The sequence below is a fragment of the Electrophorus electricus genome, unplaced genomic scaffold, assembly GCF_041902795.1.
Source record: "Electrophorus electricus isolate QZ-2024a unplaced genomic scaffold, ASM4190279v1 Scaffold33, whole genome shotgun sequence".
Lineage (NCBI taxonomy): Eukaryota > Metazoa > Chordata > Actinopteri > Gymnotiformes > Gymnotidae > Electrophorus > Electrophorus electricus.
The window spans coordinates 1,177,685-1,204,276 of record NW_027658616.1 but is presented as its reverse complement, the minus strand read 5'-3'; the positions used below and the strand labels follow the sequence as shown (position 1 = coordinate 1,204,276).

The 26,592-nt window shown below is 39.8% G+C and overlaps 1 protein-coding gene across 1 annotated transcript in view; it reads left to right on the top strand.

The window, feature by feature from the left end:
- The window catches only part of LOC145655729 (homeodomain-interacting protein kinase 1-like), a 130,985-nt gene extending 104,869 nt beyond the window's left edge, over window positions 1–26,116 (top strand). The window contains exons 7-14 of the mRNA XM_081709222.1: window positions 19,992–20,343; window positions 20,910–21,277; window positions 21,831–21,954; window positions 22,242–22,346; window positions 22,463–22,549; window positions 22,851–23,032; window positions 23,249–23,328; window positions 25,911–26,116. Coding sequence (XP_081565348.1) covers window positions 19,992–20,343; window positions 20,910–21,277; window positions 21,831–21,954; window positions 22,242–22,346; window positions 22,463–22,549; window positions 22,851–23,032; window positions 23,249–23,328; window positions 25,911–26,116 — 1,504 coding nt within the window. The remainder of the gene's footprint in view (window positions 1–19,991; window positions 20,344–20,909; window positions 21,278–21,830; window positions 21,955–22,241; window positions 22,347–22,462; window positions 22,550–22,850; window positions 23,033–23,248; window positions 23,329–25,910) is intronic.
- Window positions 26,117–26,592: the final 476 nt, after the last annotated feature.

The window sequence follows — 26,592 nt, the reverse complement described above, 5'->3', positions numbered from 1 at the left end:
ATCACACAGAGTCCGCAATGTGTAATGTTTCAGTAAAAAATAATCTTGCATTCGATAATCTATTCTTATGACGCATCATTCCAGGTTATTGACACATTGTGACGTTGGAAGTCACAGCACGTTCTCGTTCTTAGCTCATCAACAAAGGCAGCTTGGTCACGAGCACCTGCTTTCCATGCTGTGGGATGCTCGCGCTCAATTTTCCATGTCCTGTATCGAATATTTAGGCCTATACGATTAAACTGTCCGTGGTTACTGTGCTTTTAACGTACAAAAAAAGCTACACAAATAATAAAATAATCTTTACATAATAATGTAACCTTAGGCTTATCGCCAAGATGTAACCTGTGAGGCTAAGTGACAACGTCTCCCGTCCCCTACCTAAACTACGTCTACACTGACTATGAGAATAGTAGTATAGTATAGTAGTTCAGGAGTATAGTAGTGATATGTGATAACAATTTGATTTGTTTATTTTAAAGACTTTCTAAAGTTGCATGTATATAACCAAACAGGCAATTTACATGAGTTTGCCATCCCAATACTTTAAATTTTTACAGTAAATATATTCAACATTATATTATGGGTACAAGGAAAAGTGATATGTAGTGAACCAAATAGATATTTAACAGGCTTTTGCCATCCTATTACTCCAAATTCCTACAGTAAAAATGACTGAAAGTCATTCATGAGTACAAGAGAAACTGTATTTCAAGAATTTAATGAAGTGATTTGATAACAATTTGATTTGTGCATTTCACTCAGCTTCATGTAGTGATATATAGTGAACTGAATAGACATTTCACAGGATATTGCCATCCTATTACTCTAAATTCCTACTGTAAAAATGACTGAAAGTCATACCACAGGTACATAAGATAGTGTATATCAAGAATTTAGTGGAGTGATCTGATAACAATTTGATTTGATTTATTTATAGAGCTTCAATTATTACATATATGGAACTGAATAGACATTCGACAGAATTTTGCTACTCCATTATTCCAAATTCCTGCAGTAAAAATGACTGAAAGTCATATCATGGGTACAGGAGGAAGTTTATTTCAAGTACGTAGTGGAGTGATTTTATAACAATTTGAATTGTGTATTTTATAGATCTTCGAGTAGTGATATATGTTGAACTGAACAGATGTTTAAGAGGATTTTGCCATCCTATTACTCAAGCTTCCTACAGTAAAACACTTGAAAGTCATACCATGGGTACATGAGAAAGTGGATTTCATGAATATTGTGGAGGGATCTGATAACAATTTGACTAGTTTGTTTTCTAGAGTTTCAAAAACTGATTATATAGTGGAACGAATACATGTTTATGAGGATTTTGCCATCCTTTTACTCCAAATTAAAGTAAAAACATTGGAACGTAATAGTATGGATACACAAGAAAGTGTATTTCAAGAATATATTGGAAGGATTTGATAACAATATGAATTGTGTATTTTATAGTGCTTCAACTATTGCATATATGGAACAGAATAGGCATGAACAGGATTTTGCCATCCTATTATTCCAAATTCCTACAGTAAAAATGAGTTATACCATGAGTACATGAGAAAGTGTTTTTCATGAATATAGTGGAGTGTTCTGATAACAATTTGGTTTGTTTATTTCATAGAGCTTCAAATATTGCATTGATGGAACCATATAGACATTTAGGAGGAATTTGCCATACTTGCCATACGTCCTTCGCCATATGCATTCTTGCATTTTTCTCTTTGCTGTTTTCTGTTATAGTCATAAATTCTACATATATTTATTGAGAAAATCCTTTAAAGAGGCGCATGTCCATCATCACGTTTTATTTGTTTGGCTTTTTTTTTTGGTTTTACTATTGGAAACAAAATTACTTTTTTTGCATTTGATGTTGATATCATTATGGCAGGCTTTAGTGGAGGTACTGGTGTCTATATTAGATGATTAAATACACAGCACCAGCAGTTCTGAATCTTTGTGTTAAATAATCTATGCTGATTGTCACGATCAGTCCCTTCCATGTTCCGTGTTTTCCATGTCTTGTGTTTTGTTCCGTTCCACGGTTTCATTTTGTCCTCACACTGATTGCGTACACCTGTCCCTCGTTTCTAGTTCATGTATTTAAACCCTGCTGTGTGCCTTGGTCGTGGCTGCCTGTACACGGGCATCTCGTCGTTCCCGGAAGAAGCAGGCTCACGTTTATTTTGATAACGACGAGATCCCAGGTAAGCGTCTACCCGTCTTGACCAACGCTGCAGGGGGGAGCGGCCTGCAGCGCAAGACGTGAAACCACGGAAAGAGGGAGTCCAGGAGGGTGGCCAATCTTGACATTATTACACTCAGGAATTAAAAACTATATATTTTGTAGCATCCCATGAAATGTGATCTTTCACACATAATGAGAGAGGTTGGCAAAGAACTAAAACTCAATTAAATATATCAACTTCCCCTTAAGCCTCTCATATACTCCACATTTAGGAGCAAGCCTACTCCTACACAATAAGCAGTGCGGTATATGAAAAGAGTAGGCGTATCAAATAAACAGAGCAACATGGTTAAGGTCCAGCCAGATATGTAAATGTTTGCCAGAACATCCAGTGTGTGTCTGCCGTTCGGTCAAAACTGGATCAGTCCAGAGGCCGCCCCGTCAGATCTCTTTTGAACAAAACAGTGGTCGAAATGCTGTTGAGAACAGTTTTACAGTTACAACAACAGAAAAAAGACTCAAATATATGCTGGATGGTTTATTCATTAAGGGAGAAAGCTGTCTCTCTTGTGGAGGATTTGCCACAGAGACCTGGGCATGTGGTATGGTCTCTGCACGGTGCCGTCATTACGCTCCAGACCCTCCACTAGAGGAGACAGAAACATCACAGTGGAAATAAAAACAATATAGTCCTGATGATTGGCATATGTGTAGTAGCTTGAGAGTGAAATGTGTGTGTGAGTGTGTGTGAAGGATTACTCCATATATCCCTTTATGTGCTCGACTGTTTCATTAACGGAAGCGAATCCAGGGAGAGAGAAGTCTGGAGGAACGTCCTGCCAGTCAAAGCTAGGCAGACATCTCCCTAGTTCTGGGTGGAGGGAGAGACAGAAAATAATATGACTAACAATTAAACCTGCTGACTTATCACTGCAGGTATAAGTACTTTCCTGGTGGTTTGGTTATGTTTTGGTACATAGCATAGTCAAACTGTTACAAAACAGAATGGACAAATTAACAGGTAGTTGTGTAATCCTGCTGTCTTTACCTGGTTTACTTGGCGTGTAGAAATATGGACAAAGCTCTTGATTGAGGATGTCTTGGACACTCTGTAGTGGAAATGCATGTGAAAATCTCATTAACATGCAGAATGCTATGTATGCACAAATGCTATGTATGCGTGAGTGGCTAAGCCAATGCATGAATTACATGTACAAAGAGTTGCATATTGCAAAGACTTTTGATACGACAAATTCTGTTCTGTCAAGAGTGAGGTGAGGGTTTATTTCTCAGAGATGAAGCTGGTTACATTGCTTATTTGCAGTGTGAGGTTTTACCAATGTGGTTTGGGCGAGGTCAAGTCTAGGGTCACAATACTGCTGCTGAAAGAAGTCTTTAGGCAGGGCATTTGGGGCATACGCCTCTGGGGGCAACTTCCAGAACTCTGAAGGGCATTTTTTAACACAGACCTGCAAACCAACGCACAAACACACAGAGTGAAGGAGATCTTATTTGAGTAGCTAAACACAGTGTTGCTTTTTATATTTCTATCTACACTATTTACACATTGTTCATTGCATGATAGAGCAAAAGGCTCCCAAACCAAGCAGCAAAAGGAGACCCAAGCCCCCAGACTTACAAACTGGCATTCACATACTACATGCTAAACTGTTTTGTAATAAATGAGTCTCATGTGCATATTTCTAAAAGGCTACTGACATACGTGTTTGGTTTCTGTACAATGTCAACAGGACATTTGTGTGGAAATCTCACTTGAGTGGTTGGACACTGGAGACCCTCTAGAATGGCGTCCATTTCTGTCGTTGCTCTGGCACACTTCAGAAGGTCAAAGTAGAGGACGTTTGGTTTGTCACTGAAACACGAGAGGATGCAGGAAACAAATGCAGCTTGACACATGAATATTAGCCAATTAAATAAACAATTTTTATTCAATTTTTTGAGTATGTGTATCAGGATTCAGTGCTGGAGAGTCACACCACTACCCAGCTAAGTGTTCTTTCTTCGAGGGTGAATTGGACTGGGGTAACCAATAAACTCTGCAGTGTTGTGACACTCCTAGACCTGAGTTTGGACCCCTTGGTTTAGAGACAATCATTAAACACAAGTGATTTGATTGGTTCCACTTGTTGCTGTGCAGTGCCAATCATGAAAATCTTAAAGCTAAAGTCTAACCCATCTTGTCTTGTTGATGTTTCATGTTTCCACATGATTTGCACCTGCACAGCTCCATTGTAACCCTAGTCCGACTCACTAAAGTCCATTCGAAAGAATACTGACGGTGTTCCTTACATACTGGGTGTGCTGTTTTGGTATTCCTGTGAAGATATAAATACTTATCCAGTATGTGAGGGACTTACACATTGACTCCAGCTCCACAAAACATCCCAGTGGAGTTCTGGGGCAACACGACATGACGAGAGTCTCCAAGCAGCCACGCTGTGTTAGAACCTCCGTTAGAAGGATATCTCACAAGCCATACATGGGTAAAAGACCTTCCGCTTGAGCCCACAATAATAATGATTTTTTTTCCCCCATGAAAGTGTAGTTGGAAATGTTTCTTACCCAGGGAGCGAATAAGAATATAGGTGACAATGGCAGCCACAAAAATAATACAGCAGATAATGTCTGCACATCTCCTGAACAAAAACAAGAAATATTATTACACATTGCATGATTTAAATTATGTATTAAAGTTATTTAGCTAAGTGAAATAACTTTATAGTCTTAGTCTAGATCTATGGCCTTAGTATAGTTCTTGTATAGCGTTAATAACAGACATTCTGTGATCCATGATGTGTAGAGCTTTAAATGGTTTTTTAAAGTCAGCTGATGTGGAGGAGTAAATCGGAGAAGCACTGAGAGATTGCCGGACTCGCCTCTTGTTAACTGGTCGCCTGAAAATGGGCTCATACGGAGGAGGTTCCCCTGAGAAGATAGAATTGAAGAATATATATATTCTATAAATTCTAAGTATATACCATTACATTAGAATGAATTTAAACCTTTGAAAAACATATATTCAGTCACGCGTGTCTGAACCTTTGACCGGTACGCTATATTTTGTCTAACACATTTTATATACAGTTGTCATGGAACGCTCCCCTTCACACTAGCCATGTGGTACGGCCCGCCGCGTGCAGTGGGAGTTCATAGTCTTGTTTGTAACCACGCCTGTGTAATTAACGCGCAACTGCACATGGTTTAGTCTTGTAACGTCTGTGTGTTTAAACCGCTGTGGGAGTGTGCATCTTAGTCGGTCAATGCCCATGTTCGTGTTCACATAGTTCGTTATCTGTATTCGTGTTTTATGTTCACTGTTTATGTTGCATATGAGCGCCGGTGTCTTTATCGTGTGTTAATACACGTCTGTCCGTCCTGCTCCTTGTCCAGCGACACTAGGGCCGTTACAACACTTTTCTTTTTTTTTTATGACACCTTCTGCACACATACGCTTTCGATCTGATACACAGTTACAGATCGTACACTATATAAATGTTTTTAATATAAGGTAGACCTACCAAGTACGTAAGAACATTTATTATTTTAACATGAAATGTACAAGCTAGTTTTGTACATTTTTTTTCTTTTTTAACCATTGTATTTGACGTATGGGTTCTCATAAAATCTTTGGCATATGGCTATATCTGGAAAAAACAACAACAACAAAACTCACCGCAATAATCTGGCATGCTGACTACAGTACACTCCCTTGCACTTTCGATAAGCGCCATCACACAGAGTCCGCAATGTGTAATGTTTCAGTAAAAAATAATCTTGCATTCGATAATCTATTCTTATGACGCATCATTCCAGGTTATTGACACATTGTGACGTTGGAAGTCACAGCACGTTCTCGTTCTTAGCTCATCAACAAAGGCAGCTTGGTCACGAGCACCTGCTTTCCATGCTGTGGGATGCTCGCGCTCAATTTTCCATGTCCTGTATCGAATATTTAGGCCTATACGATTAAACTGTCCGTGGTTACTGTGCTTTTAACGTACAAAAAAAGCTACACAAATAATAAAATAATCTTTACATAATAATGTAACCTTAGGCTTATCGCCAAGATGTAACCTGTGAGGCTAAGTGACAACGTCTCCCGTCCCCTACCTAAACTACGTCTACACTGACTATGAGAATAGTAGTATAGTATAGTAGTTCAGGAGTATAGTAGTGATATGTGATAACAATTTGATTTGTTTATTTTAAAGACTTTCTAAAGTTGCATGTATATAACCAAACAGGCAATTTACATGAGTTTGCCATCCCAATACTTTAAATTTTTACAGTAAATATATTCAACATTATATTATGGGTACAAGGAAAAGTGATATGTAGTGAACCAAATAGATATTTAACAGGCTTTTGCCATCCTATTACTCCAAATTCCTACAGTAAAAATGACTGAAAGTCATTCATGAGTACAAGAGAAACTGTATTTCAAGAATTTAATGAAGTGATTTGATAACAATTTGATTTGTGCATTTCACTCAGCTTCATGTAGTGATATATAGTGAACTGAATAGACATTTCACAGGATATTGCCATCCTATTACTCTAAATTCCTACTGTAAAAATGACTGAAAGTCATACCACAGGTACATAAGATAGTGTATATCAAGAATTTAGTGGAGTGATCTGATAACAATTTGATTTGATTTATTTATAGAGCTTCAATTATTACATATATGGAACTGAATAGACATTCGACAGAATTTTGCTACTCCATTATTCCAAATTCCTGCAGTAAAAATGACTGAAAGTCATATCATGGGTACAGGAGGAAGTTTATTTCAAGTACGTAGTGGAGTGATTTTATAACAATTTGAATTGTGTATTTTATAGATCTTCGAGTAGTGATATATGTTGAACTGAACAGATGTTTAAGAGGATTTTGCCATCCTATTACTCAAGCTTCCTACAGTAAAACACTTGAAAGTCATACCATGGGTACATGAGAAAGTGGATTTCATGAATATTGTGGAGGGATCTGATAACAATTTGACTAGTTTGTTTTCTAGAGTTTCAAAAACTGATTATATAGTGGAACGAATACATGTTTATGAGGATTTTGCCATCCTTTTACTCCAAATTAAAGTAAAAACATTGGAACGTAATAGTATGGATACACAAGAAAGTGTATTTCAAGAATATATTGGAAGGATTTGATAACAATATGAATTGTGTATTTTATAGTGCTTCAACTATTGCATATATGGAACAGAATAGGCATGAACAGGATTTTGCCATCCTATTATTCCAAATTCCTACAGTAAAAATGAGTTATACCATGAGTACATGAGAAAGTGTTTTTCATGAATATAGTGGAGTGTTCTGATAACAATTTGGTTTGTTTATTTCATAGAGCTTCAAATATTGCATTGATGGAACCATATAGACATTTAGGAGGAATTTGCCATACTTGCCATACGTCCTTCGCCATATGCATTCTTGCATTTTTCTCTTTGCTGTATTCTGTTATAGTCATAAATTCTACATATATTTATTGAGAAAATCCTTTAAAGAGGCGCATGTCCATCATCACGTTTTATTTGTTTGGCTTTTTTTTTTTGGTTTTACTATTGGAAACAAAATTACTTTTTTTGCATTTGATGTTGATATCATTATGGCAGGCTTTAGTGGAGGTACTGGTGTCTATATTAGATGATTAAATACACAGCACCAGCAGTTCTGAATCTTTGTGTTAAATAATCTATGCTGATTGTCACGATCAGTCCCTTCCATGTTCCGTGTTTTCCATGTCTTGTGTTTTGTTCCGTTCCACGGTTTCATTTTGTCCTCACACTGATTGCGTACACCTGTCCCTCGTTTCTAGTTCATGTATTTAAACCCTGCTGTGTGCCTTGGTCGTGGCCGCCTGTACACGGGCATCTCGTCGTTCCCGGAAGAAGCAGGCTCACGTTTATTTTGATAACGACGAGATCCCAGGTAAGCGTCTACCCGTCTTGACCAACGCTGCAGGGGGGAGCGGCCTGCAGCGCAAGACGTGAAACCACGGAAAGAGGGAGTCCAGGAGGGTGGCCAATCTTGACATTATTACACTCAGGAATTAAAAAATATATATTGTAGCATCCCATGAAATGTGATCTTTCACACATAATGAGAGAGGTTGGCAAAGAACTAAAACTCAATTAAATATATCAACTTCCCCTTAAGCCTCTCATATACTCCACATTTAGGAGCAAGCCTACTCCTACACAATAAGCAGTGCGGTATATGAAAAGAGTAGGCGTATCAAATAAACAGAGCAACATGGTTAAGGTCCAGCCAGATATGTAAATGTTTGCCAGAACATCCAGTGTGTGTCTGCCGTTCGGTCAAAACTGGATCAGTCCAGAGGCCGCCCCGTCAGATCTCTTTTGAACAAAACAGTGGTCGAAATGCTGTTGAGAACAGTTTTACAGTTACAACAACAGAAAAAAGACTCAAATATATGCTGGATGGTTTATTCATTAAGGGAGAAAGCTGTCTCTCTTGTGGAGGATTTGCCACAGAGACCTGGGCATGTGGTATGGTCTCTGCACGGTGCCGTCATTACGCTCCAGACCCTCCACTAGAGGAGACAGAAACATCACAGTGGAAATAAAAACAATATAGTCCTGATGATTGGCATATGTGTAGTAGCTTGAGAGTGAAATGTGTGTGTGAGTGTGTGTGAAGGATTACTCCATATATCCCTTTATGTGCTCGACTGTTTCATTAACGGAAGCGAATCCAGGGAGAGAGAAGTCTGGAGGAACGTCCTGCCAGTCAAAGCTAGGCAGACATCTCCCTAGTTCTGGGTGGAGGGAGAGACAGAAAATAATATGACTAACAATTAAACCTGCTGACTTATCACTGCAGGTATAAGTACTTTCCTGGTGGTTTGGTTATGTTTTGGTACATAGCATAGTCAAACTGTTACAAAACAGAATGGACAAATTAACAGGTAGTTGTGTAATCCTGCTGTCTTTACCTGGTTTACTTGGCGTGTAGAAATATGGACAAAGCTCTTGATTGAGGATGTCTTGGACACTCTGTAGTGGAAATGCATGTGAAAATCTCATTAACATGCAGAATGCTATGTATGCACAAATGCTGTGTATGCGTGAGTGGCTAAGCCAATGCATGAATTACATGTACAAAGAGTTGCATATTGCAAAGACTTTTGATACGACAAATTCTGTTCTGTCAAGAGTGAGGTGAGGGTTTATTTCTCAGAGATGAAGCTGGTTACATTGCTTATTTGCAGTGTGAGGTTTTACCAATGTGGTTTGGGCGAGGTCAAGTCTAGGGTCACAATACTGCTGCTGAAAGAAGTCTTTAGGCAGGGCATTTGGGGCATACGCCTCTGGGGGCAACTTCCAGAACTCTGAAGGGCATTTTTTAACACAGACCTGCAAACCAACGCACAAACACACAGAGTGAAGGAGATCTTATTTGAGTAGCTAAACACAGTGTTGCTTTTTATATTTCTATCTACACTATTTACACATTGTTCATTGCATGATAGAGCAAAAGGCTCCCAAACCAAGCAGCAAAAGGAGACCCAAGCCCCCAGACTTACAAACTGGCATTCACATACTACATGCTAAACTGTTTTGTAATAAATGAGTCTCATGTGCATATTTCTAAAAGGCTACTGACATACGTGTTTGGTTTCTGTACAATGTCAACAGGACATTTGTGTGGAAATCTCACTTGAGTGGTTGGACACTGGAGACCCTCTAGAATGGCGTCCATTTCTGTCGTTGCTCTGGCACACTTCAGAAGGTCAAAGTAGAGGACGTTTGGTTTGTCACTGAAACACGAGAGGATGCAGGAAACAAATGCAGCTTGACACATGAATATTAGCCAATTAAATAAACAATTTTTATTCAATTTTTTGAGTATGTGTATCAGGATTCAGTGCTGGAGAGTCACACCACTACCCAGCTAAGTGTTCTTTCTTCGAGGGTGAATTGGACTGGGGTAACCAATAAACTCTGCAGTGTTGTGACACTCCTAGACCTGAGTTTGGACCCCTTGGTTTAGAGACAATCATTAAACACAAGTGATTTGATTGGTTCCACTTGTTGCTGTGCAGTGCCAATCATGAAAATCTTAAAGCTAAAGTCTAACCCATCTTGTCTTGTTGATGTTTCATGTTTCCACATGATTTGCACCTGCACAGCTCCATTGTAACCCTAGTCCGACTCACTAAAGTCCATTCGAAAGAATACTGACGGTGTTCCTTACATACTGGGTGTGCTGTTTTGGTATTCCTGTGAAGATATAAATACTTATCCAGTATGTGAGGGACTTACACATTGACTCCAGCTCCACAAAACATCCCAGTGGAGTTCTGGGGCAACACGACATGACGAGAGTCTCCAAGCAGCCACGCTGTGTTAGAACCTCCGTTAGAAGGATATCTCACAAGCCATACATGGGTAAAAGACCTTCCGCTTGAGCCCACAATAATAATGATTTTTTTTCCCCCATGAAAGTGTAGTTGGAAATGTTTCTTACCCAGGGAGCGAATAAGAATATAGGTGACAATGGCAGCCACAAAAATAATACAGCAGATAATGTCTGCACATCTCCTGAACAAAAACAAGAAATATTATTACACATTGCATGATTTAAATTATGTATTAAAGTTATTTAGCTAAGTGAAATAACTTTATAGTCTTAGTCTAGATCTATGGCCTTAGTATAGTTCTTGTATAGCGTTAATAACAGACATTCTGTGATCCATGATGTGTAGAGCTTTAAATGGTTTTTTAAAGTCAGCTGATGTGGAGGAGTAAATCGGAGAAGCACTGAGAGATTGCCGGACTCGCCTCTTGTTAACTGGTCGCCTGAAAATGGGCTCATACGGAGGAGGTTCCCCTGAGAAGACAGAAATGAAGAATATATATATTCTATAAATTCTAAGTATATACCATTACATTAGAATGAATTTAAACCTATGAAAAACATATATTCAGTCACGCGTGTCTGAACCTTTGACCGGTACGCTATATTTTGTCTAACACATTTTATATACAGTTGTCATGGAACGCTCCCCTTCACACTAGCCATGTGGTACGGCCCGCCGCGTGCAGTGGGAGTTCATAGTGTTGTTTGTAACCACGCCTGTGTAATTAACGCGCAACTGCACATGGTTTAGTCTTGTAACGTCTGTGTGTTTAAACCGCTGTGGGAGTGTGCATCTTAGTCGGTCAATGCCCATGTTCGTGTTCACATAGTTCGTTATCTGTATTCGTGTTTTATGTTCACTGTTTATGTTGCATATGAGCGCCGGTGTCTTTATCGTGTGTTAATACACGTCTGTCCGTCCTGCTCCTTGTCCAGCGACACTAGGGCCGTTACAACACTTTTCTTTTTTTTTTATGACACCTTCTGCACACATACGCTTTCGATCTGATACACAGTTACAGATCGTACACTATATAAATGTTTTTAATATAAGGTAGACCTACCAAGTACGTAAGAACATTTATTATTTTAACATGAAATGTACAAGCTAGTTTTGTACATTTTTTTTCTTTTTTAACCATTGTATTTGACGTATGGGTTCTCATAAAATCTTTGGCATATGGCTATATCTGGAAAAAACAACAACAACAAAACTCACCGCAATAATCTGGCATGCTGACTACAGTACACTCCCTTGCACTTTCAATAAGCGCCATCACACAGAGTCCGCAATGTGTAATGTTTCAGTAAAAAATAATCTTGCATTCGATAATCTATTCTTATGACGCATCATTCCAGGTTATTGACACATTGTGACGTTGGAAGTCACAGCACGTTCTCGTTCTTAGCTCATCAACAAAGGCAGCTTGGTCACGAGCACCTGCTTTCCATGCTGTGGGATGCTCGCGCTCAATTTTCCATGTCCTGTATCGAATATTTAGGCCTATACGATTAAACTGTCCGTGGTTACTGTGCTTTTAACGTACAAAAAAAGCTACACAAATAATAAAATAATCTTTACATAATAATGTAACCTTAGGCTTATCGCCAAGATGTAACCTGTGAGGCTAAGTGACAACGTCTCCCGTCCCCTACCTAAACTACGTCTACACTGACTATGAGAATAGTAGTATAGTATAGTAGTTCAGGAGTATAGTAGTGATATGTGATAACAATTTGATTTGTTTATTTTAAAGACTTTCTAAAGTTGCATGTATATAACCAAACAGGCAATTTACATGAGTTTGCCATCCCAATACTTTAAATTTTTACAGTAAATATATTCAACATTATATTATGGGTACAAGGAAAAGTGATATGTAGTGAACCAAATAGATATTTAACAGGCTTTTGCCATCCTATTACTCCAAATTCCTACAGTAAAAATGACTGAAAGTCATTCATGAGTACAAGAGAAACTGTATTTCAAGAATTTAATGAAGTGATTTGATAACAATTTGATTTGTGCATTTCACTCAGCTTCATGTAGTGATATATAGTGAACTGAATAGACATTTCACAGGATATTGCCATCCTATTACTCTAAATTCCTACTGTAAAAATGACTGAAAGTCATACCACAGGTACATAAGATAGTGTATATCAAGAATTTAGTGGAGTGATCTGATAACAATTTGATTTGATTTATTTATAGAGCTTCAATTATTACATATATGGAACTGAATAGACATTCGACAGAATTTTGCTACTCCATTATTCCAAATTCCTGCAGTAAAAATGACTGAAAGTCATATCATGGGTACAGGAGGAAGTTTATTTCAAGTACGTAGTGGAGTGATTTTATAACAATTTGAATTGTGTATTTTATAGATCTTCGAGTAGTGATATATGTTGAACTGAACAGATGTTTAAGAGGATTTTGCCATCCTATTACTCAAGCTTCCTACAGTAAAACACTTGAAAGTCATACCATGGGTACATGAGAAAGTGGATTTCATGAATATTGTGGAGGGATCTGATAACAATTTGACTAGTTTGTTTTCTAGAGTTTCAAAAACTGATTATATAGTGGAACGAATACATGTTTATGAGGATTTTGCCATCCTTTTACTCCAAATTAAAGTAAAAACATTGGAATGTAATAGTATGGATACACAAGAAAGTGTATTTCAAGAATATATTGGAAGGATTTGATAACAATATGAATTGTGTATTTTATAGTGCTTCAACTATTGCATATATGGAACAGAATAGGCATGAACAGGATTTTGCCATCCTATTATTCCAAATTCCTACAGTAAAAATGAGTTATACCATGAGTACATGAGAAAGTGTTTTTCATGAATATAGTGGAGTGTTCTGATAACAATTTGGTTTGTTTATTTCATAGAGCTTCAAATATTGCATTGATGGAACCAAATAGACATTTAGGAGGAATTTGCCATACTTGCCATACGTCCTTTGCCATATGCATTCTTGCATTTTTCTCTTTGCTGTTTTCTGTTATAGTCATAAATTCTACATATATTTATTGAGAAAATCCTTTAAAGAGGCGCATGTCCATCATCACGTTTTATTTGTTTGGCATTTTTTTTGGTGTTAGATTCACTATTGGAAACAAAATTACTTTTTTTGCATTTGATGTTGATATCATTATGGCAGGCTTTAGTGGAGGTACTGGTGTCTATATTAGATGATTAAATACACAGCACCAGCAGTTCTGAATCTTTGTGTTAAATAATCTATGCTGATTGTCACGATCAGTCCCTTCCATGTTCCGTGTTTTCCATGTCTTGTGTTTAGTTCCGTTCCACGGTTTCATTTTGTCCTCACACTGATTGCGTACACCTGTCCCTCGTTTCTAGGTCATGTATTTAAACCCTGCTGTGTGCCTTGGTCGTGGCTGCCTGTACACGGGCATCTCATCGTTCCCGGAAGAAGCAGGCTCACGTTTATTTTGATAATGACGAGATCCCAGGTAAGCGTCTACCCGTCTTGACCAACGCTGCAGGGGGGAGCGGCCTGCAGCGCAAGACGTGAAACCACGGAAACAGGGAGTCCAGGAGGGTGGCCAATCGTGACATTATTACACTCATGAATTAAAAAAATATATTGTAGCATCCCATGAAATGTGATCTTTCACACATAATGAGAGCAGTTGGCAAAGAACTAAAACTCAATTAAATATATCAACTTCCCCTTAAGCCTCTCATATACTCCACATTTAGGAACAAGCCTACTCCTACACAATAAGCAGTGCGGTATATGGAAAGAGAGGCGTATCAAATAAACAGAGCAACATGGTTAAGGTCCAGCCAGATATGTAAATGTTTGCCAGAACATCCAGTGTGTGTCTGCCGTTCGGTCAAAACTGGATCAGTCCAGAGGCTGCCCCGTCAGATCTCTTTTGAACAAAACAGTGGTCGAAATGCTGTTGAGAACAGTTTTACAGTTACAACAACAGAAAAAAGACTCAAATATATGCTGGATGGTTTATTCATTAAGGGAGAAAGCTGTCTCTCTTGTGGAGGATTTGCCACAGAGACCTGGGCATGTGGTATGGTCTCTGCACGGTGCCGTCGTTACGCTCCAGACCCTCCACTAGAGGAGACAGAAACATCACAGTGGAAATAAAAACAATATAGTCCTGATGATTGGCATATGTGTAGTAGCTTGAGAGTGAAATGTGTGTGTGAGTGTGTGTGAAGGATTACTCAATATATCCCTTTATGTGCTCGACTGTTTCATAAACGGAAGCGAATCCAGGGAGAGAGAAGTCTGGAGGAACGTCCTGCCAGTCAAAGCTAGGCAGACATCTCCCTAGTTCTGGGTGGAGGGAGAGACAGAAAATAATATGACTAACAATTAAACCTGCTGACTTATCACTGCAGGTGTAAGTACTTTCCTGGTGGTTTGGTTATGTTTTGGTACATAGCATAGTCAAACTGTTACAAAACAGAATGGACAAATAGACAGGTAGTTGTGTAATCCTGCTGTCTGTACCTGGTTTACTTGGGGTGTAGAAATATGGACAAAGCTCTTGATTGAGGATGTCTTGGACACTCTGTAGTGGAAATGCATGTGAAAATGTCATTAACATGCAGAATGCTATGTATGCACAAATGCTATGTATGCGTGAGTGGCTAAGCCAATGCATGAATTACATGTACAAAGAGTTGCATATTGCAAAGACTTTTGATACGACAAATTCTGTTCTGTCAAGAGTGAGGTGAGGGTTTATTTCTCAGAGATGAAGCTGGTTACATTGCTTATTTGCAGTGTGAGGTTTTACCAATGTGGTTTGGGCGAGGTCAAGTCTAGGGTCACAATACTGCTGCTGATAGAAGTCTTTAGGCAGGGCATTTGGGGCATACGCCTCTGGGGGCAACTTCCAGAACTCTGAAGGGCATTTTTTAACACAGACCTGCAAACCAACGCACAAACACACAGAGTGAAGGAGATCTTATTTGAGTAGCTAAACACAGTGTTGCTTTTTATATTTCTATCTACACTATTTACACATTGTTCATTGCATGATACAGCAAAAGGCTCCCAAACCAAGCAGCGAAAAGAGACCCAAGCCCCCAGAATTACAAACTGGCATTCACATACTACATGCTAAACTGTTTTGTAATAAATGAGTCTCATGTGCATATTTCTAAAAGGCTACTGACATACGTGTTTGGTTTCTGTACAATGTCAACAGGACATTTGTGTGGAAATCTCACTTGAGTGGTTGGACACTGGAGACCCTCTAGAGTGGCGTCCATTTCTGTCGTTGCTCTGGCACACTTCAGAAGGTCAAAGTAGAGGACGTTTGGTTTGTCACTGAAACACGAGAGGATGCAGGAAACAAATGCAGCTTGACACATGAATATTAACCAATTAAATAAACAATTTTTATTCAATTTTTTGAGTATGTGTATCAGGATTCAGTGCTGGAGAGTCACACCACTACCCAGCTAAGTGTTCTTTCTTCGAGGGTGAATTTGACTGGGGTAACCAATAAACTCTGCAGTGTTGTGACACTCCTAGACCTGAGTTTGGACCCCTTGGTTTAGAGACAATCATTAAACACAAGTGATTTGATTGGTTCCACTTGTTGCTGTGCAGTGCCAATCATGAAAATCTTAAAGCTAAAGTCTAACCCATCTTGTCTTGTTGATGTTTTATGTTTCCACATAATTTGCACCTGCACAGCTCCATTGTAACCCTAGTCCGACTCACTAAAGTCCATTCGAAAGAATACTGACGGTGTTCCTTACATACTGGGTGTGCTGTTTTGGTATTCCTGTGAAGATATAAATACTAATCCAGTATGTGAGGGACTTACACATTGACTCCAGCTCCACAAAACATCCCAGTGGAGTTCTGGGGCAACACGACATGACGAGAGTCTCCAAGCAGCCACGCTGTGTTAGAACCTCCGTTAGAAGGATATCTCACAAGCCATACATGGGTAAAAGACCTTCCGCTTGAGCCCACAATTATAATGATTTTTTTTCCCCATGAAAGTGTAGTTGGAAATGTTTCTTACCCAGGGAGCGAATAAGAATATAGGTGACAATGGCAGCCACAAAAATAATACAGCAGATAATGTCTGCACATCTCCTGAACAAAAACAAGAAATATTATTACACATTGCATGATTTAAATTATGTATTAAAGTTATTTAGCTAAGTGAAATGACTTTATAGTCTTAGTCTAGATCTATGGCTTTAGTATAGTTCTTGTATAGCGTTAATAACAGACATTCTGTGATCCATGATGTGTAGAGCTTTAAATGTTTTTTTAAAGTCAGCTGATGTGGAGGAGTAAATCGGAGGTATGGTCTCTGCACGGTGCCGTCGTTACGCTCCAGATCCTCCACTAGAGGAGACAGAAACATCATAGTGGAAATAAAACCAATATAGTCCTCATGATTGGCATATGTGTAGTAGCTTGAGAGTGAAATGTGAGCTAATAATGTTTTTTATAATTCTATTCTCCCTGAAGTAAAGGGACGAGACCATACAAGCTTTCGACTGTGTGTGCCCAATGTCATTATGAACTGCTGGAATGAAGAGAGAGAGAGAGAGAGAGAGAGAGAGTGTGTGTGTGTGTGTGTGTGTGTGTGTGTGTGTGTGTGTGTGTGTGTGTGTGTGTGTGTGTGTGTGTGTGTAGCTTACAGAAGCATAGGAAAAGGGTGTCCACACACATGCTGTACACTAAATAAGCCCTGCGCGATGAAATAAGCTCCCACAATCACCGTCTAAAAAAACAGCAGTAGTAGATATACATGCTGGGCCTTCAGTATTATGAGAGGAACTGCTGTCCAGAATAAATGTGTAAATCATGGTTATTTACAAACAAAGTGACTTTACAATCACTGTCAATAAGCATTTTGGAATCTAAAAAAGAAAGAACCATTTCTTCAGTGTACTGAATATGCTGATGTTTTGTTCTCACACAGAAGCAAGTGTCACCACTTGAGCTTTTCTGAGGTTACAATACGTACAATAACGGGCAACCAGTAATAATGCAGCAGCTGAAGCTGGAAATTGTCAGATGGCAGCCTGATTCTCCCAGAGAAGAAGAAGAAAGCCAGCAGACCTTACAGGGAATGTAGAAAAACCCTCAGAGTTACCTATTAAAGTGTGTTGCCATGTGCCATCATGGTCAGAATGTGATGAAGTGTAGTATGGGTAATATACACATGACTTCACTCTATATTTCTCACCTACAAATCCGACCACTAGCACCTTGCAGGAAAACAGCAGCGTGTCTGTAACACGGTCCAACACCACCACCCTGTGGACAGAGGGACATGGTCAAGGACAACGTGCTAAATATGAGCTAGAACAACCAGACACAAAAATGACTGATCAAAATAGCTAATGTCGACTGATCAAAATAGCTAATGTCAACAAATATGTATACAAATTAAAGTCATATTCATATGAATATGTAATGATAAATTCCAACATTTAATATTTTTGCCTTAAAAAATGGAAATGGAAGTAATTTGTTCCACAACAGTAAGATTACATCATTTATATACACACAAACCCAGATTGTGTTTTAGACTAAAATGTAATTCATGATAAGTAGAATCTTTACATTGCAACTCTCTTCTTTACCTTTAAACACATTGAAACAGCGTTTCAAAGCATTGTAATCGCGCTAAACACTGTTTCAGGGCAAGAGATTGTGTTTTAGACTAAAATGTAATGCATTATAAATGGAATCTTTACATTGCTACTCTGTTCTTTACCTTTTAAACATTGAAACAGCATTTTAATCGCCCTAAACACTGTTTTACGGCAAGAGATTGTGTTTTAGACTAAAATGTAATGCATTATAAATGGAATCTTTACATTGCTACTCTGTTCTTTACCTTTTAAACATTGAAACAGCATTTTAATCGCCCTAAACACTGTTTTACGGCAAGAGATTGTGTTTTAGACTAAAATGTAAAGCATTATAAATGGTATCTTTACATTGCTACTCTGTTCTTTACCTTTTAAACATATTGAAACAGCATTGTAATCGCCCTAAACACTGTTTCAGGGCAAGAGATTGTGTTAAAGACTAAAATGTAATGCATTATAAATGGTATCTTTACATTGCTACTCTGTTCTTTACCTTTTAAACACATTGAAACAGCATTGTAATCGCCCAACAACACTGTTTCAGGGTAAGAGATTTTGTTTTAGACTAAAATGTAATGCATTATAAATGGTATCTTTACATTGCTACTTTGTTCTTTACCTTTTAAACACATTGAAACAGCATTGCAATCGCCCTAAACACTGTTTCAAGGCAAGAGTTTGTGTTTTAGACTAAAATGTAATGCATTATAAATGGAATCTTTACATTGCTACTCTGTTCTTTACCTTTTAAACATATTGAAACAGCATTGTAATCGCCCTAAACACTGTTTCAGGGCAAGAGATTGTGTCAAAGACTAAAATGTAATGCATTATAAATGGTATCTTTACATTGCTACTCTGTTCTTTACCTTTTAAATACATTGAAACATTTTTCATCAGCTTACACTAATGGTCTTTGTAATGATGAGCATTAATGATTAGAGGGGGTATCTCCCTCAATTATAGAGCGGATGAACTCTTGTTATGCAATTGATTAATTGACAGAGGTGCTGCAAGTTCAGGAGCCTCTCAGTTGGAAAGGTGTAGGAAATACTGCAGTCAGCAAGGTATCAGCAAGCACTTAGAGTGCCAGAGAGTCTAAGAATAGAAGCTGTTTTTTTCTTGGCCTTCTGTTTTTCAGTGTGGCAGCATCGCTGAAAGGTCAAGATGTTGTTTTAGCACACAGAACCACCTTTGAGTAACGCAAGACAAAGAACTTGTCTTTTCTGAGAAGCGTGTAAAGAGAAAGCAATCACTTGCTAAAGCCTGCCCAAAAAACAATGGCATCGATCAGGGCTCTGCTCTGCTTCAGACAGAAATATTCAAAATTAAAACTAAAACAGCAGTAGATGTTTTAAAAAAAATCAAAGCTCTGTGATTTAGCTAATTTAGCTAATTGATGGTTATTATGGCACATCACATTCAGCCTCAAAGAACAAACAATCTCTCTTGTTCATTTGGTTAGTAGTCCTGTTTTCATCTTTCCATAATGGTATATTCTCTTGCCCTTCAGATTCCTTCAGTGGGATCTCCCACTCCAAGAAGGTTAAATTTGAGAATCCTGCGCGGGGCGGGAGCCCTGGCCCTCGGATTCGGGCGGGGACACCCTGGCCCTCGGATCCGGGGTTCAATTCAATCGATGGCTTACCTGCCATGGTCTTTTCCCCCTCTGGAGCCTCGGACGAGGCTTCGTCGTCGTCTTCCTCCTCTTCCAGCTGGCAGGGCGGAGACGAGGCATTGACCTCGCGGCGTGCTGACGGCTATCAGAAGCGGGGCAGCCTCAAGAGGAAGAGAGAGGAGGCACACAGCAGCAACAGTGTACAGATCCTGGAGGAGCTCTCCTCCCCTGGGTTGTCCAAGCGTGTGGCCAGGGGCAGCGATTGCGAGTACCAACTGGTGCAGAACGAGATCCTCCGCTCCGTCTCCAACAGCTACGAGGTTTTGGAGTCCCTGGGCCGTGGAACCTTTGGCCAGGTCGCCAAGTGCTGGAAGCGGGGCACCAGTGAAGTAGTCGCAATCAAGATCCTGAAAAGTCATCCGTCCTATGCTCGACAGGGCCAGAACGAGGTGGGAAAGTTGTGCCTGCTTTAAATGAGCTATTGATATGGCCTAGAATCAGCTGTAGCCCTGATTCTGTTATTGTTTGTTTCAGTTTTTACAACATATGTTCTGTTGGTGTCAGATGTGCTAACGCACACTGTGGAATTTGTATACAGCCAGGGTAGCACAGAAATACTTGTTTGGCACACTAGTTCTAATTTTCACTAGTTCAGTAGGAACTAGTTCGGATAACACACGGACAGCTTGAAGCTTACTCTAAAAAGAAGATTTAGCTTCAGTTGTGTAAGCCATACCTGTTTGGATGTGCATTAAAAATGTTATTGTTATGAAAGAGCATTAATCTGCATTGTTTGAGTACCAAAAGCAAGTTCATGGGTTCATTTCCAAGGGACCACTTCCATAATTGCATCTCCCAAATCCTGTAGAAGTAAATGGTTGAAGGGAAGTACACAAAGTGCTTGATGCTATTGAAAATAAGTAGGCTATTTGTCAGCAGTATCAAACTTTGAAGCTGTGACCACGTAGCTTCGGCTTAACGCGTATTCCGTCTTCCCTCCTTTGCTCCTCCTCAGGTGAGCATCCTGAGCCGGCTGAGCAGGGAGAACGCCGACGAGTTCAACTTCGTGCGCGCGTACGAGTGCTTCCAGCACAAGAAGCACATATGCCTGGTGTTCGAGATGCTGGGGCAGAGCCTCTACGACTTCCTCAAGCGCAGCAAGTTCAGCCCACTGCTGCTGAAATGCATCCGGCCCGTGCTGCAGCAGGTCGCCAAAGCGCTCATGAAACTGAAGAGCCTGGGCTTGATCCACACCGACCTCAAGCCCGACAACATCATGCTGGTGGACCCCATCAGGCAGCCGTACCGCGTCAAGGTCATCGACTTCGGCTCAGCTAGCCACTTCTCCAAGGCCCCCAGCTACCTGCAGTCCAGATACTACCGGTGAGGGACACGTGCTGAGGCGTGTTAGAAATAAGTGTGCACTTGTTGCACTCGAGTGTGCTTTAGAGTAGAGCTGCATGTTGTGGACAGTTGTAATAACCCTGCTACACATTAAAAGCCTATGATGAGCATTACAGTTAACTGGAGCACGATTGATTTATAAGTGGTTTATTTTTATTGGGTCATGTGAGTGCTGTTATTTAGCAAAAACACCTAATGAACCGTCTTCGGTGTCTGAGATTAGTTAGGATGCGCTGAACTGCAGGCTTTGGTAATATCAGTATTTAGCGAGTCTGTACAAAACCGCTATTACATTGTAGCTACACTGTTAATTAACAGTGTAATATACTGAGTAACGGGTGTTTAACTGCATTGGTACTCTGTATTTACTTAATGCAAAACAGAACATTATTGTAGTGTTGGTGCATTGTAGTGTTGGTTCCATGTTACACTAGAATAGTGGGTGTGTAATGTCTAGGAACACAAACACCCCCCCACGGAATTATCAGCCGAGGCTGATTTCATGATGGCGATCTCTGTGTTTTTGGTCCAGATCGCCTGAGCTCATCCTGGGTCTCCCATTCTGTGAGGCCATCGATATGTGGTCCCTGGGCTGTGTCATTGCTGAGCTGTTCCTGGGCTGGCCCCTGTATCCCGGAGCCTCCGAATATGATCAGGTAAGCACATGGTCCTTTGAGCTGTGCCTTAACGCCCGTACAGCATCAGTGGTGCAGACCTGTAGTGGTTTTGTGGCTGTAGTGATATGTGTGTGTGTGTGTGTGTGTGTGTGTGTGTGTGTGTGTGTGTGTGTAGTTTGACCTTTTAGCTGCTTTGTCGGCCCGCTCATTTTTAGGATTAATATAAATGAGTTTCTATGGCCTGTTTTTTTAGACATGCACTTTGAAAATGAAAGGATTAACTCAAAATAAAGTCATAATCCTTTTGCCGTATGGTGTCTCTGCAGATCCGTTACATCTCCGAGACGCAGGGCCTACCAGCAGAGTGCATGTTGAGCGCAGCGACCAAGACGCACTACTATTTCTACTGCTACCCCCTGTGGAGACTCAAGGTTTGCCTGTCTTCAAATGCCAAATGCCATGTGTTTTTTATAAGGGACGTAACTTAATGACTTCATGTAACTTAATGGTGGAGCTGAATGGTTTGTTTTTTCTTTCCTTTCTCCAGACACCTTCGGAGCATGAGGCGGAGCGTGGCATCAAGTCCAAAGAGACTCGGAAGTACATTTTAAACTGCCTTGACGACATGATGCAGGTTATTTGGGCTTTTGTGCGCGTAACTATACGCATTTCTTTTAGTGTTGCGATGTGAAATTGAAGAACGTGACAAAGGGCTCCCGCAGCTCACATTATAGAGCAGGTAGAACAAGGTGCTAGCTGAAAGGTCGAGCGTTTCTGCTGTCATAATGAGTAGCGCATGTAAGTCGCTCTGGAGAACGGCATCTGCGAAGGGCAGAGCAGTGCGTAGAAATTTGCTGCAGAACTTCGTTCGTATTGGGTGCATTGCCGCCCTCTGCTGGTGAATAATATGACTCACCCATGGGTCTCTCTCGCAGGTCAATATGACCAGTCTGAAAGGCACCGACGTCTTGGCGGAGAAGGCCGACCGGCGGGAGTTCATCGACCTACTAAAGAAGATGCTCACGCTAGACGCTCACAAAAGGATCACGCCAGTGAAGACCGTGAACCACCTGTTTCTGACCATGACCCACCTCCTCCACTTCCCTCAGAGTGCACAGTGAGTTGCTCCAGGCCTTCCAATCTACATGTCAGTGTTTCAAAAACATTTTAAGGAACACCGTGTTAATTTAGAAATCCAAATAGCATCAGAGTTTCTCTGCTAGTACTGTAACCCCCCCCCCCCACCTGTGTGTGTGTGTGTGTGTGTGTGTGTGTGTGTGTGTGTGTGTGTGTGTGTGTGTGTGTGTGTGTGTGTGTGTGTCTCTCGCTGCAGTGTGAAATCTTGCTTGCAGAACATGGAGATCTGCAAGCGGCAGTGCACAGGCTTCGACAGCAGCAAGACCCTGTTTGATGGTAAATCTGATGCCCACTTTGGTGCTTCTTTTAAATGTTACATTAGGGTTGGCTTTTTGTTTGTTTGTTATTCTTCAAGTAGATTTAAAACATCACCAAACTGGCCTCCGATTCCACCTATAAAAGAAGACAAAAATGGTTTCAAATGCAAGTGTTCTACCAAATCATGTTACTGCTCAAATGTGATCCACAAATGGTGAATCAGGTTGTTGCCTAGTATTCGAGTAGCCGATAAAGAGGCCCCTCTACCGTAGTTCAAAACGAAATTCCGTTGAATCCAAACTTCATTGTGTAATTGTTGATCATTGTAGCTGAGGTTTTTGTGTCTCTCGTTCTATAAGACCAACACTATGCTTTCTTCTATGGTTCTTGTATGTGTATTTGTGGAAAATTCAATTCTACTTGTGTTTTTGCAGTACACAGTACTTAAGCAGACCGAGAACTCTTCTTGGTTTTTCAAGGGTTGCGACTTGTGCAATATTCAGCACATTTAAATAAATGTTTCTTTCTTTTCCTAGACGTTTTCCAAACACTTGATTCTTTATGACATTATGAAAATTTCTTTCTTTCCTCGAGTACAAACTCGAGTCCATCATTCATTGGCTGATATGTTACTATCATACATGTATACATGCAGACTCAAGCAAGGAGTTTGTAATGGTGGTACAACTGTGTTCAGGTCATTTGATACTTTTTATTGATAAAGATGTTCTTTTCCAGACTCAGTAGGGTTTTGTTGTTTTGTTTTGTTTTTTGTACCTCTATGAACATTATTGAATAATATGCCTTATAAGGGAATCTCTAATTAAGAGAATCATGTGTTTACATTTGGAATAAATTACATTCTGATAATACCCTAGCACCTGAGTCATACACGTTTTCTTTAATGAAAGGGGTTCAAACCTCTCCTGTACACCAAAGCATCCCAAGCCAAGTCTTGGAGGATTTGTCTGTCAGTCATTAAAATATCAGTTCACAGAAAGATGGATGAAACATGTTTTACTTTGATGAACTTTTTACCTTGGAGTACTTTGTTTAGTGTGAGAAGCTGTAAATGTGTCCAGTCCTTAAAGCATTATTCTGATTTTTCTTGTCCCCTCCATCATTTTCATGCTCTCCTTGTAAGGGCTGTGAAGATGCTCAGCAGAAAATGAGCTGCTCAGCTGCAGAAGAGCACTTCAGCCTACATTTCAAGCCAATTCAAATTTGAACTCCTACACTGTCTTCTCACATCCATTTCTTTTTGAATGTCAGTTAGGACATCAAGATGAATTAAGCACACTAAGCCCAATACTAAGAGACTGGTAGAGTGGATGAGCCACACAGCAGGACACAGCACTATTTTTGCTTCAGCCAGTGCTAACTTGATGCAGTCTTGCTGCTTGGGGATTTTGCAGGCTTTGACTTCTTGGGTGTGTGATGAGGATTTTGCTTAAATTAAACTCCTCATAAACACGTATGACCAACCTGTGCCTATGCTCTACCAGGACCTCATCGCGTACTTCTCTTTCAGTAACTCGGAGCCTGTGTTTTTTTGTTTTGCTATTTCTGACATGATTGGGCAACATTTTCCTTTTAATGTATATGTGGAATCCACAAAAAATATACCCACTTAAGTGTGCTTCAGCATAAATAAGCAGACACTGCAGTTTGGATTATTTCTAGGGAAACAGGAAAATATAGTATCTTTAATTCGCTGCATAACAGTTTACATTAATTATTAATCATTCGTATGTGTTGACAGTTGCAATAAACAGATTAAGAAAACATGCCGTGAAAATGCTGCCGTGTCCGTATTATAACAGAAATAATGCAGCTTCACTGAGCAGATCATCCATAAAACTTGCTCTATATGGATTTTATGAATAGTATGTTAATTTTGTTTAAAAAGACGATGAGGCCTAACGGGAAAGGCTAAAGTGTCAAGTCGGACTTGAATTCAACGACTCAGGTAACATTGGGCTCTCTAGCTAGGTTAGCTAACAGACAAGCTGTCTATTTGAGATGGTTAACTTAGCTAGTTCACACATTACTTATGCACATCTCTTGCGGCAACAGATTCTAATTTTCATGGCGATGGAGCACGTTAGTTAACTTGCAGATTAACTGCCAACTATTTGCTGTAGCTGCAATTAACGTTATTATCTAGCATTGGCTCGCTAACGATCGGATTGCTCTAAAAGAGCTGTGACAGCTGCATGTCAGTCCTCGGTCGCTGAACTGTCTTCATGTCTAAGCACGGATACCTGTCGATAATGGGATCATTTGGGGGAGAATGAAGTGTGAACTAGCTAGGATAATTAGCTACTATGGCTAGGTACCTGTCCGCCAACGATGTGGCAAATTTAAAATACTGCAGTTCTTTCGTATAAAGGGAAGCTTAAAATTGTGTGACATGTGACCTTTTATCTTGGCTGCTGGCTAGCTATTGTAATTAAGTTGAATTTCAGCTTGGACACCTTTATAGTAATTGATGGTTATTATGACACATCACATTCAGCCTCAAAGAACAATCTCTCTCATTCGTTTGGTTAGTGGTCAGTTTTCATCTTTTGCTAAAGTTATATTCTCTTCCCCTTCAGTTTCTTCCAGTGGGATCTCCCTCTCCAAGAAGGTCAAATTTGAGAATCACGCGTCCGGCGGGAGCCCTGGCCCTCGGGTTCGGGCGGGGTCACCCTGGCCCTCGGATTCAGGGTTCAACTTGTTCTATGGTTCACCTGGCCTGGTCTTTTCCACCTCTGTAGGCTGTGACTTGGGTAATATTCAACACATTTTTAAAAATGTTTGACAGTTGCAATCAACAGATTAAGAACACATTTTGCAGGTTAATTACTATAGTGGTTGTGTTTTTTAAAATCTACTTCTATTTTAGCTTTAATTTTGAATAAAGCCCATAACTAGATCTGCATGGCTTGCGGCTATTGTAATCAAGCTGAAATTGAGCAGAGCTAAATTATTTAAATAAAGCGCTTTCAGGGTGATGTGGAAGCAAAACAACATGGAAGATTGTGATTTACATCCGCTTGATTTTCTTGAGCCTTCTTTCTGCAAGATTAAGGGTGGGAAAATCAACAGAGAGTAAGTGATGAATTTAACTAGCTGGCATTAGATAAATCACAGAATTGTGGTTGTGTTTTTTAAAATCTACTTCTGTTTTAGTTTTAATTTTGAATAAAGCCCATAACTAGATCTGCATGGCTTGGGGCTGTTGTAATCAAGTTGAATTTCAGCTTGGACACCAGTATAGTAATTGAAGGTTATTAT